The sequence below is a fragment of the Mastigoproctus giganteus genome, chromosome 2 (genome assembly GCF_048544385.1).
Source record: "Mastigoproctus giganteus isolate SK-2022 chromosome 2, ASM4854438v1, whole genome shotgun sequence".
Classification (NCBI taxonomy): Eukaryota; Metazoa; Arthropoda; class Arachnida; order Uropygi; family Thelyphonidae; genus Mastigoproctus; species Mastigoproctus giganteus.
Window position 1 is genome coordinate 167,802,227 of NC_143576.1, and position 13,103 is coordinate 167,815,329.

The following is a 13,103-nucleotide window of genomic DNA, read 5'->3' on the forward strand; positions in this document are numbered from 1 at the left end:
TGGTATATAACTATCGTATCACAAGGCGGGACGTTACGAACGGTAAATCTACGGACACTTAAGTATTAATTAACTTTCAAATCTCGCTGTCTCAATTCAGAATAAACTAACGATCCTTATTACGTCTATAAGCTACTTACAGAAATAATTCAATGTAAAAAATATTCAATCAAGCGGCTAAATATGGCTAAAGAACTTCTCGTTCAGCGGAGTTGCAAACACGTGGATACCCTTACCGATACGTTTATGCAATTACAAGGCCGAGTAAAGAATAAATACACCAAATTAATCAGAAAATCACAAAATAATGTTATACTACTAAATTTAAATCAAAAGTTTTAGAAAAACAATAATTTCAAATCAATAAAAAAAAAATCCACTTAGCGGCTTTGAACACGACCGTCTCCTAGTAGCCTCGTCAGCAGTCCATATTCTTTTGCTCCTATGCTTATCTTTGGTGAAACTCCGATTTCTAGGCATATATCGCTTTTGCGGATTACTCTGACTTCTAATCTCTCTCTCTCTTGGCACAAGCACATTACAAATATTGCTTCCTCTACATCTAAAAAACTTGGTTTTCTCTTTCGCTCTCAGAGTTACTTTTCTTCCAAACAATTGTTCTCTGTACAAATCCCAAATTCGCCCTACCATGGAATATTGTTCCACATCTGGGGCGGTGCCCCCAAAACCTCTCTCTCTCTCAGGCTTCTAGATTCCATTCAGAAGACGACAGTTAGGTTAATTAATGACTCATCTCTAACAGAGTCTCTCCACTCGCTGTCTCATACACGTACTGCTTCTGCTGCATGCTTTTTTTACAGATACTTCCATGGGCACTATTCTTCTGAATTGGCGTCTATAAGTCTCGCTCTTTCTTTCAAAACAGTCCGAACACATGCCGCTACCAGCCAACATCCATTTACTGTCCAACTTCAAACTCACAGAACCAACTTTTCATCTTCCTCGTTTATTCATTCAACTGCCGTTTTCTTTAACATCCTTCGTTCATACATATTTTCTGAAAATTAGTCTACAGAAGTTCAAGTCTAATGTCAACAAATATATTCTTTCATCTTTTCAAGCTTCAACCCAAGCACGGTACTAAGTACTACAGGTTCTAATACCTCTTGTGTTTGGGGTTTTTGTAAAAAAAAAAAAAAATTTCATCAGATGGTAAGTTGGCAGACATGACATTGGCCATATTTACTTCATGCTCTCACAGGAGTGACCAGTTTCACAGTATTCCAAGCAATTGCTATAGAATATAATGCATCTTTAATTGTGAAGCCCTGTTGAAAGTTGAGAATGGAGATATCCTTGCTAATTATTTGTTTCATAAGATCACTTCTGTAATGGCATTTAAAATTTTGGATAACTCCTTCATCCATGGGCTGAATGAGAGAAGTGATATTGGATGATAAAAACAGGAAAAAATATCTGCACAATCAGAAACTAATTTGGATTCACGAGGATGGGCCCTTGACAAATGCAAAGTACTGCATATGGGTAGAAGTAACCCCAGAGAAACGTACCAACTGTGTGGTACTACACTTAAGGTGGTAGAAAATGAAAAAGACCTGGGAGTAATTGTGCAGTCAGATATGAAGTTTTCTGAGCAATGCAGACAGGCTGCTAGGGCAGGTCATGGGGTTTTGTCAATGATATATAGGAATTTTGCTAGCAGGGAAAAGGAGGTGATTGTCCCTCTGTATAAGGCAATGGTCAGGCCACGCCTTGAGTACTGCGTACAGGTCTGGAGGCCTCATTTTAGGAAGGATGTAGATTTGCTTGAGCGTGTACAGAGAAGAGCAACACGATTGGTGAGGGGAATGAAGGGATTCTCTTACCAAGAGAGGCTTAAGTTCTGCAAATTGCAGTGGCTGGAGACTAGGCACCTGCGCGGTGATCTGATTGAGGTCTATAAGGCCTTGAATGGGTTGAGCACGCTGAATTCTGATGGGATCCTTCCACTTGTTCAGATTACGAACCTACGGGGACATAAGTTCAAATTAAGAAAGGACAGATGTAGAATAGATGTGCGGAAATTTGCCTTTAGCCAGCGGGTGGTTAATTGCTGGAACAAACTTCCATCTGTCGTTGTGGAAGTTGATAGGTTAAATAAATTTAAGGAGGAACTGGACAGGCATTTGGAGGGAATGGTGTGATGATTTTTTTTTTTTTTTTTTTTTTTTTTGCTGATGCTGCATAAGCTCCTACACTTGCTTTCTTGCATCATGTGCCACTACTACTACTACTACTACTACAGCAACAAATAAGTAAGACACATTTAGAATTCAGACTGTTTTCCTTATCATAAATTCTTTTGAACTGCTAGAACAAATTTATGAGTGAACCAATCTTGAAAAATTTCCTTATCCATCCAAGCATATTTTTGAACCCTGGCAAAGGTAATTCCCATCAAGAATCACGGATGACAGTATTTACCAATTACTTAAGGCTTAATTCTATGTTGGCCCGATGCATTTGCACACATAAGAACTGTCCCTTTTTCTTTATGTTGCTTAAAATCACTTGCACTTCTTTCTTTGCAACCTGCCGATGTTTTTTGAGGCAAACATTTCCAGTAGAGACTGGTTTCATCAGCATTGTATATTTGGGTAGCTGTAAGATTACTGTCATTAACAAGCTTCTCAAATGTCACACTGTATTCTTTAGTCACCTCTGTGTCAGCAGATTGCGTTTCTCCCACAATGTCTAAGAAAATTAGATATGGGGGAGAATTTTTCTAATTCCGTTCCTTATTTTAAATTTAGTTAACCATCCATCAGTAAAAGCAATTGTTGTATCAATGTCCATTTTTTCTTTAAAATCTTTTGCTTTGGCAATAATCATTGACCTTGATATAGCCCCACCTTTTGATTGTTTTAAAAAAAAATCACCCATGCAGCATTAACTTTTCTAATTTTGGCTTGTGTAAACTTTTTCTATCAGCTATCTTATTGTTAGGTTCTGAACATGCAATAAATTCTAAAAGTCTGTGCTTTGAATGTTTAATATCATACAAAATGAATGAATGTTTAATATACAATATTGACGATCCAATGTTATATTCTGCCATTAATACACTCCTACTTACGCCCCATTCTATTTTCTTTATTATATCAAGTTTGTCACTAAGCTTTCATGTTGTTCTTTTCTTCCTGTATGAGGTTTATTAACTTTAGGAGCCATAGTGGTGGGGGGGGTTAATTTAAAATAAATGTAAAACAGTAGTATCAATGGTATAATCCATGATATCAGTACAGAATTCCCTTTCAAAATGGCGAACGTATACAAATAAAGTAATCACATGACTTGATGTTTTCTTTTTCCCAGCACTGCAAGACATCTGCACTGTATGTAAATATCCGATCTCAATGTGCTGTTGCTCGAATGTCCCTTTATTTGAGGTGCCGTTATTTTGACAGTTTGCTGTACTTTTATCAAGTTATCAGAATTGTTCAAAGATTTTTGCAACAAAATTCCCACTTGTTTACTTAACTTTTAGCAGATTCTTCTGCTTTGTCTTCATTAAGTTTAGGCTATCATTAACTTATAACATGTACCGAAACTAGGTTTGCAAATTCTATATAAAATACGATCATTAATTACACATTTAATAGTTATATTTCCTTTTTCCACTACTCTAATGTACACATATGCAATGGCATTCTACACATTCGCTATATGTCATTCATGCAACAAGTTGTGATCTCGTTGTTAGCAAGAACACACTCATTCAAAGTAAATTATGTTCTTTCAAAGTAAATTATGTTCTTCCGGATAAGCAATGTTTAGATAATCATAATAATTCATCTCAAATAACATAGTTGAAGATATGCTACTTGAGATGTATTATTTGCATATTTAATGAAATTAATTGAAATTTTCTAGTGACGACAATAACCAATTGTCAGCATGTAGAATCCTTCTGCATCTATATCATTATATCATAGTAATAACAAAAATAAAGGGAAAAAAGTTCATTTATTTCAACTAATGGATTAAGATGGTTATTCCAATTATATATATTCCATTTTCTAGGGAACCAGCCCTAAAGAGCAGTACACTTGGTGATCACTTTATTAGGTACACCTACATAACAACAAGTAGGTCCTTCCTCCTTCAGCCCTCAATAACCTGGATTTGTTGTGACATAAACCAACAAGGTGACAAAAGTATGCCACAGGTATGCTGGTTCATGTTGACTGAATTGCTAACCACAGTTGTTGCAAACTGGATGGCTGCAGATTACTCTGAACGGCTCATTACACCTCATCCAGCAATGTTCAGTTGGATTGATGATTCACTTTCATGTTCCTGGAACTTCTCTTGTGACGTGGTATTTTATTCTGTTTGGAGAACCCAGTCACTGCAACCATGAAGTGTCTGGTTGGAATCAATTTCCAGATAACCTGTTACATCCAAATGTTGTTCTACTGGTAGCAAGGAGCACAATGTGCATCACCAAAACGTGCCCCACCCCATTACACTGACACAACTGGCCTGCAATGTTGACATCTAGCAGGATGGGTTTATTTCATTTACTTCCACTGACTCATGCTGTTTTCATGTAATGCATTCTTGCATTTTTAAGCTAACTAAATGATGGTGCTCAATGTTTACTCTGGTTCAAGGAAAAGAGCAGATAATTTTCAACTGAGCTGTTTATATTTAGCAGAGAGAGAGAGAGAGAGAGAGCGCAAAAATGGTAGTTTTTCTACTTATGTGAATTAAAAGCTAGAGTGCTGCTGATATTTGATTAAGTTTATGCATGGTGTTTTTAATATTATATGCAGAATTAAAAGGCAGATTATAGATCCAACCTGCTATCATTCCTACAATGATGATATTGACTGGAAATTATACACACTGTTGGAACACGTGATATTATTTCTCATGAAAGTAGCACACAACATACACACATTTACTGCCAGTCAATCTAGGGAGAAATAAATTTACAGAGGTAAGAAAAGCCCAATCATTTAAGGGTTTTTTGACAGTTGGGCTGAGAAATGGCAATTGAGGTTTAAGATTGACAAATGCAAAATACTGCATATGGGTAGCAGTAACCCCCAGATTAATATACTAACTGTGTGGTACTACACTCAGCACAGTGGAAATGAAAAAGACCTAGAAGTAATTGTACAGTCAGACATGAAATTCTCTGAGCAGTGCAGAAAGGCTGCCAGGACAGCATATGGGGTTTTGTCAATGATATACAGGAATTTTGGTAGCAGGAATAAGATGATATTCCATTCTTATTCCTGCTAGCAAAATTTCTGTTATGCTGGACTCAAGGACACACCTTGAGTCCAACATACAGGTGTGGAAGCCTCGTTTTAGGAAGGATGTAGGGCTGCTGGAGTGGGTACAGAGAATGGCAATAAGATTGGTGAGGAGAACAAAGGGGGTGCTCTTAACAAGAAAGGCTTTAGTTCTGCAAACTGCAGCACGTGGAGACTAGGTACCTGCAATTGAGGTGTTTATGGCTTTGAATGGATTGAGCAAGCTGATAGGATTTTCCTCTTGTTCAGACTACCCACAAGAAGGGGCATAAATTGAAATTGAGGAAGGATGGCTGCAGAATAGATGTGCAGAAATTTGCCTTTAGCCAATGGGTGGTTGATTGCTGGAACAAACTTCCATTTGATGTTGTGGAAGTGGATAGCTTGAATAATTTCAAGGAAAAACTGACAAACTATTGGAGGAGGATGGATATGTGAAATGGGATTTTTTTTTTTTTTTTTGCTGTATAATTCTGTATAATATTTTTGCTGTATAATATTTGCTTGCTTTCTTGCATCATTTGTCACCATTAATACTAAAACATTAATGATGTAATTTACTCTGCGTACTAAGCTATTATACTTTAATTTAGTTAGGAAAGGACATTATATCATTGTTTTCCATTAAGATTATTACTAAATATATTACCACTCTCATACCTCGTGAAATTAATAATATAGTTTATTAGGCTATTCGCCTAAACTACTATACATAAGGTAACGTTTCAGGTATCTTACTGATACCCATCATCAGACTGACAGATTCCTCTTGCCGATGCTCCCAAAAATCTGATGTGCATACCAATTGAATCCTAACAGCTCAGAATCACTGTACCTGTTTGCTAATATAAAAGCATATAAACCATGATTTTCTGCCAGACCTATTACCAGTGGTAGACATCACCCCGGGGTATGCACATCAGGTTTCTGGGAGCATCGGCAAGAGGAATCTGTCAGCAATACGGTCTGATGATGGGTATCGGTAAGATAACTGAAATGTTACCATATGTATAGTAGTTTAAGCAAATAACTTAATAAACTATATAATTAATTTCATGTGGTAATATATTTAATAATCTTATTATACTTTCTGAAAGAGAAAATTAAATTTATAATTAACTATAGTGATACGTATTAATGACATATTTACCTGAATCATAAAATACTAAACTAATGTTATGCTTGCCAGTTAAAGAATTATTTAAATGTTTTAATTCAAATAACCTTAAATTCAGAAGATAGTTTACTTTGTATTTTCTGAAGTATTCAATCTTATTATAGTTGTTGAATTATAGTTGTTATAGTTGTTTTGGCTAAGATTTGATGTTTATAATTTTTTAAAGGATTTATGTCATGCAGCTAACATTAATCAACACTAATCACTGAAATTCAGGCCCTAGCTATGTCAAAGAAGTGGGAAATCAAAGTCTGTTTCCTACAAATATTTCTGGAATTACATATACACACACATCTGCCCACATTTTTATTCAGGGGTGAAGGAGGAAAAATGAAAATCCAACATGCAAAATATTATCTAAGAAGGAAACTGCCCTTACTATTGAAAAAAGGAAAAGAGGTGATTCTAGCAGAAATAAAGATAATGATGTGACACAGATGCAAGGAAAAAAAAGACACCAAAATTTTCACGTGTGAGGGACTATAATAAAGTTTTAAGATTTATAAATTTAACCAACGACTTAGCTGTTGAACCCTTTTATGAAACTTCAAATTATTTATAATTAGAGAATTAATTACTTGTAAACAGCATCAAAAAGGAAACAATTAAAGATTAACTCATTTTTAAGCCGACACTATTACTACCACCACCATTTAGACCAGTGTCACTTGCCATGACTTCCACCTAAATTTATCCAGACTCATCCTCCGCTTTGGGCCTGCATCAGACATTAACTCTTTATCAGACCAGTCTAATGAAGTTGGATTTTGACTCAAAATAACATCCTACATCAGACATTAACTCTTTATCAGACCAGTCTAATGAAGTTGGATTTTGACTCAAAATAACATCCTACTGCCTTTTTCACATGGCTGCCCCACCCCCAAAGTGCAATGACTAGTAAAATACTATAATTTATTTTTCTCTAAACATTATTTCTTTTCTTTTATTTTATTGTATTTCAATCTTTATTTGCAATATTTGTATATCTTCTTCCAGTCACATAACTCCCTGAGCTTCATGGTGTATTATATATATTTGTATATATAATATACATCAAAAATGTTAGGTACCAAATGTACAATTTAATTTCTCCACCAAACAAATGTACACTATCTACATCCCATGTGGTTACAAGACTGAATATCTGTTATTATTTACTGATCCCCTCTCATAAGGGAAAAAATCAATGATCTATGATATTGCACATTTACAGTTAGTCTATATCATACATGTTTCAGTTTTAATCTTAACTTCCTCAGAAGTTCAATGAACATGTATATTTATTTCAAGTGTTTGCATTTTACATGTGTTCTGATTCTTTAGCTTGGATGACAAGTTCAATAGCTAAAAATATGCAGTTTTCATTTATCTCTGCTGTATATTGTCTTACGCTCATATATATATGCTGTGCATTATAATTAGTTTTTCACTTAGTGCATAAAATCAATTTTAAAAGGTATTTAACAAGATTTTAAAATAAAAAAGTTTCACCTATGCTACCTTTTCTTGCAAAAGTCAATCTGACTTCTGAGGAAGTTTCAATGTTGCATACCCATAAATCAAAATTATGAACATAGGCAACTAAATTTGGATTCCAGGGACACATCTGGGGATTTAATCTTGCACCATCGGATGATGTTTTGAGTTCTTGAGGAAAAAATGGAAGGGGCTAAGGGGGGAAAATAACAATTTTTAAACTAAAAGCAGCAAGTAGTAATAAAAGTAACAGCACTTCTCAGAAATTATTAAAATACAAATTTAAGTTTTTCCCTTGTAATTTTACTTGTTAACTTTAATTAACAATTCTAATTTAACATTTGAAGTAATGAAATTTACAATTCAAAGTAATTATTTCTTATTTTTAAAAGGGTCAGCATTCACTTAATTAACTACATTCACTATTTTAATAACTTAATTCATTGTTCTATAAAAGAAAAATACTTCAAATGTTGTCTTCTTTATTGCTTCTTATTATAAAAAGGGTTGGCATATGTCAACTTTTATAATGAGAGAAAGAGAGAGATATAAAAAAGAATTATTTTGAAATGTCCTTAGGAAGTTGGAAAATACTGTATTTACTAGTCTACATTATTTAAATATCATTTTTATAGAGACTTGAAGAATTTCTATAAATTAATTCTCTATAGAATCCCTATTAAAAATTAACTTTTCAATCTAAAAAGTTAATTTTTGCTTCATCACTGAACAAAACTTTCTGCAACTTTTCCTCATATCAATGTTCACACCTTCTCCTTAGAGTTTCTATCAGTTTGAAATCCAGTTACATTTTCCACTGTTTGGAAAGAAAAACTGTAACTTGTTAAAGGTGATTAGCTGCATTTGGAGTTGACATGTTTTCTTCCACAGTGAGCTTCTCCCAATTATATCATTTTCTTGAATTTCTGCCAAACTGTTGTGTACAATATTAATTTCAGTGTTTGTTAAGTAAAATGGACTCAAAGTTAAGTCCTCTCTGAAGGACTTAACTTCGAATTAAGTCCTTCAGAGACTTAATTTTAGGAGCTTTCCTAGAAGTAAAATAAACTTTTCTCCGATCTTCGCTACTTCTGTAGATCTAAATCATCTACAAGAGAAAATATTTCGAAAGCATTTTTGAAAAAGAACTGCGCCCCTACAGTACCACACAATGCCATCCAAAGTATACAATTCATCTTGGACTCCCATGTGTGCAGAAGATTAAAGCTGTGGAATGTAACTAATTCCCAATGGCTGGCCATTCCCAACAGATGGCCTACTGGTACTATAAAAAAGTTTAAACCAATTTCAAATCCAATGGTCTAAATGCTATTTTGTCTGAGTGTTGTCACTGGAAAACAACTAAAATCTGATGAGAGAGAAGTTAATCCTAAAATTGACTATCAACGGCAGTCTCCATTTCCTTTTCCAGCATTTCCACTTACAGTCTGCCAAGCCCCACTTACTTTTAATGACACAATCCCAATTATCAGTTTCTTCGACCACTGCTCATCTCAGTTGCCCTAATTATTCACTGTATGATTCCTTTTGCTTCAAAGATGGTTGCGTATGTCAACTCTGATATTCCCTGTCAGAAATTTAATTTCAAATATCCTCTTTTCAATCTTCTATCTTCTCTGGCTTAAAATCTATCTACCACATTCTGTTAAATTCATCTGTTGTTCCTATTGTTCTCCCAACTCCACTAATTACTTGGAGCTCTTTGACTTCCTCTCTTTGAAACTTTACTTTCTCCAGTCAAACTTTTTCTAACAGCAAGGTAATTTTCCTTAGTGATTTTAATGTTCACAGCTAGCTTCTATTTTCTAGTCATATGGACCTAGCTGGTCAAGATGCTGAGATTTTCACAATTACTAATGACTTCACATAGATTGTTCATTTACCTACTAGAATATAAGACAATCCTAATCACACAGCCAACAACAACAGTGATCTTTTTCTCACAAACAACCTTTCTAAATAGACAGAAGAGGTGAGTGGTACTCTAAGCTCCGCAGATCACAACTTTGTGATGGTCTCTTCTCCAATGGAGCCTTTCCGTCATGGCCAGTATAGACCTCGTGTTGTTTGGCATAACGAGAATGCAAAATGGGATGATCTGCAAGATTTCTTTTCTTCTTTTCCTTGGTTGGATTATCATTTTAAATCTTTGATGCCAATGTTTGCTCAGATAGTTTAAGTAAAATTATTCTTTTAGGGATGGAATCCTTTATTCCGCACTCCACCTTAAAATCTTGTCCTTTATCTAAACCTTGACTTTCCAATAAATGTGTTAAGGCTGTTCAAGATAAGAATGTTGCATATTGCAATTTGCTTGCATGCAAATCCCTAGGTTCATTTTCTGCCTACACCAAAGCTCGCAACAATTGTAAAGAAGTTATTAATCAGTCCAAACTAGAATTTGAAAAAGCTAAGAGTAAAAATCTGTTTCTTGTCCAAATAGTAATCAAGCATTCTGGTCTCTTGCAAAAGCTACTGGTTGCAACATTTGAACAGCTGTCAAAACTGGATGGTTCTATTTCTACTCCAGCTAAAGATAAGACTGACCTGCTAGCATTCTACTTTTCTTCTAACTCGTGTAATGATGATCTTGGTAAACCACCTCCTACTATTCCAAGCAAAATCCATTTAATGCCTCCTGTGGATTTCCATCAAAAAGGTGTCAGAAGAATTTTGAACAGACTTGCCAAGAAAGTGGCAAGATAGTATTCCCTGATGGTATTTCTCCACTTGTTCTCAAAACCTATGCTCCCAAGTTTACTCCTGTTCTGTGTTGCCTTTTTACACTTTCTTATTACACCAGTTATTACACCCTTCTTGGAAATTTGCTCATATCAGTCAGTTCCTAAAAAGGGTGATAATTCCTCCCATACAATTATCATTCCACTGCACTTACCAGAGGGGGGCCCCAGGTCTATCAGGACTCTGTGCAAGATTTTTTGGTGCACTCTCTCCGACTTGAAATTTACAGCAAATCAGTGAATTTTCGGGGCATTCTGAATCCCCTACATTTTAGTGCCCTGTTTGGAGGAACCACTCGATCATGCCTTAAGCCGGCACTGGCACTTACTTCTACTCTTTCTAAAGTGGTGCCTCCATAGCCAGGTGGGCAGAAGCAGCAGTGCATAGCACAAGCTTCTTGATTAGAATGGGGTTCGAGCCAGTGACCACCAAAATACGGAGGATGCGGAAAGGTTAGGGAATGACCACTGCACATCCCCGGAGCAATATGGCCTTAGTTGCTAATGCTACTAAAAAACCAAATAACAACAATATAACAACAACCTTTCTAAAGTAAATGGAGAAATTTATCAACCACCAGCTCCTAAACTATCTAGAAACTTTCTATCTGATCAATGATCATAAGCATGGATTCTATCAATCCATTACGGATATACTGGCTTATGTTACTCATCTATGGAAAATTTCATTATGTTACTCATAATGAAAAAACCTTGGTGAAACTCAAGCAGTTGCCTTGACTTTCAGAGACTTTTGATCATGTTTGGCATAAAGCAGTTTTTCTAAATAAGCTGGTCTCATGGTTTTCCAACTTTGGGTATCCAGTTTGCTCATTGACTTCTCACTGTGGGTGAGAGTAGATGGCTGTGTCTTCTAATTTCTCCACTACTGCAGGTGTTCCCCAAGCTTCAGTTCTTTCTCCCACTCTTTTACTCTTGTATATTAATAACCTTCTTCCATTGACCGAAATCCTATACACAGTTTTGCTGATGATAGCACATTTCATTCCACCTGCGAGTTGACAAACCTTTCCCTGCACAAACAGTTTCAACTTCTCCGATATCTACTACCAATTCTTTAAATGCTGATCTCCAGGTAATTCTACAGTGGGGCAAAGATAACTTAGTTCTTCTGCTCTTATGCTTATCTTCGATGACATTCGGAATTCTAGACAAGATCAGATATCTTTATTAGGAATTTCCCTATCTTTCTTGACAAAAGCAGAACACAAATATTGTTTCCTCTGCAGCTAAAAAACTGGGTTTTCCATTTTGCTCTTGGTATTACTTTTCTTCCAAACAGCCACTCACACTGCACAAATCAGCCCTACAATAGAAGGGCTGATTTGTGCAGCCCTTCTATTGTAGGGCTACAACCACTGCAGATATTGTTCCCATATCTGCAGTGGTTTTCCCCAAAAACCTCTCTCAGGCTTCTAGATTCCATTCAAAAGAGGGCAGTTAGGTTAATTAATGACCTATCTCTTATAGTCTCTCCAATCTGTCTCATAAATGTTCTGTTTCCATTGCATGTCTTTCTACATTCCTGCTATATCTTCCAAACCAGTCTGAACACTTGCCACAACCAGTCACCATCCATGTACTGTCCAACTTCAAACTCACAGAACCAACTGTTCTTCCTCATTCATTCCTTCAACTTCTGTTTTCTGGAACAACCTCCCTTTATAAGTATTTCCTAAAAATTACAATCACAAAAATTCAAGTCTAATGTCAAACAACTATCTTCTTTCATATTAGCATTAGTAGAGGCATATGATGCAAGAAAGAAAGCTTATGCAGCATCAGCCAAAAAAAAAAAAAAAAAAACCACTCCCATTTCACCTCTCTGTTCGTTCGAAATACCTGTCCAGCTAAGACTTAAATTTATTTAGGCTATCAACTTCCACAACAAGGAAAGGAAGTCTGTTCCACCAACCAACTACCCGCTGGCTAAAGGCAAATTTCCGCACATCTATCCTACATCTGTCTTTCCTCAATTTGAATTTATGCCCTCTCAGGTGATTATTCTGAGCAAGAGGAAGAATCCCCATTGACATTGAGCATGCTCAAACCATTCAAGCTTTATACATCTCTATCAGATCACCTCGCCGGTGCCTAGTCTCCAGACACTGTAATTTGCAAAACTTAAGACTTTCTTCGTAAGATCAACCCTTTGTTCCATTCACTAATCTTGTTGCCCTTCTCTGTACTCGTTCCAGCAGCTCTACATCCTTCTTGAAATGAGGCCTCCAGACCTGTATACAGTACTCAAAGTGTGGCCTGACCATTGTCTTATACAAGGGAATAATCACCTCTTGATCCCTGGTAGAAAAATTCCTGTATATCATTGACAAGACACCATGAGTTACTCTTACAGCCCGTCTGCAGTGCTCAGAG

The 13,103-nt window shown here is 35.9% G+C and overlaps 1 protein-coding gene across 1 annotated transcript in view; it reads right to left on the bottom strand.

Moving 5' to 3' along the window:
• LOC150089729 (dipeptidyl peptidase 9) overlaps positions 1–13,103 on the bottom strand; it is a 483,518-nt gene that overhangs the window by 395,421 nt on the left and 74,994 nt on the right. Inside the window, 1 exon segment of the mRNA XM_090390084.1 lies at positions 7,960–8,137. Coding sequence (XP_090246210.1) covers positions 7,960–8,137 — 178 coding nt within the window.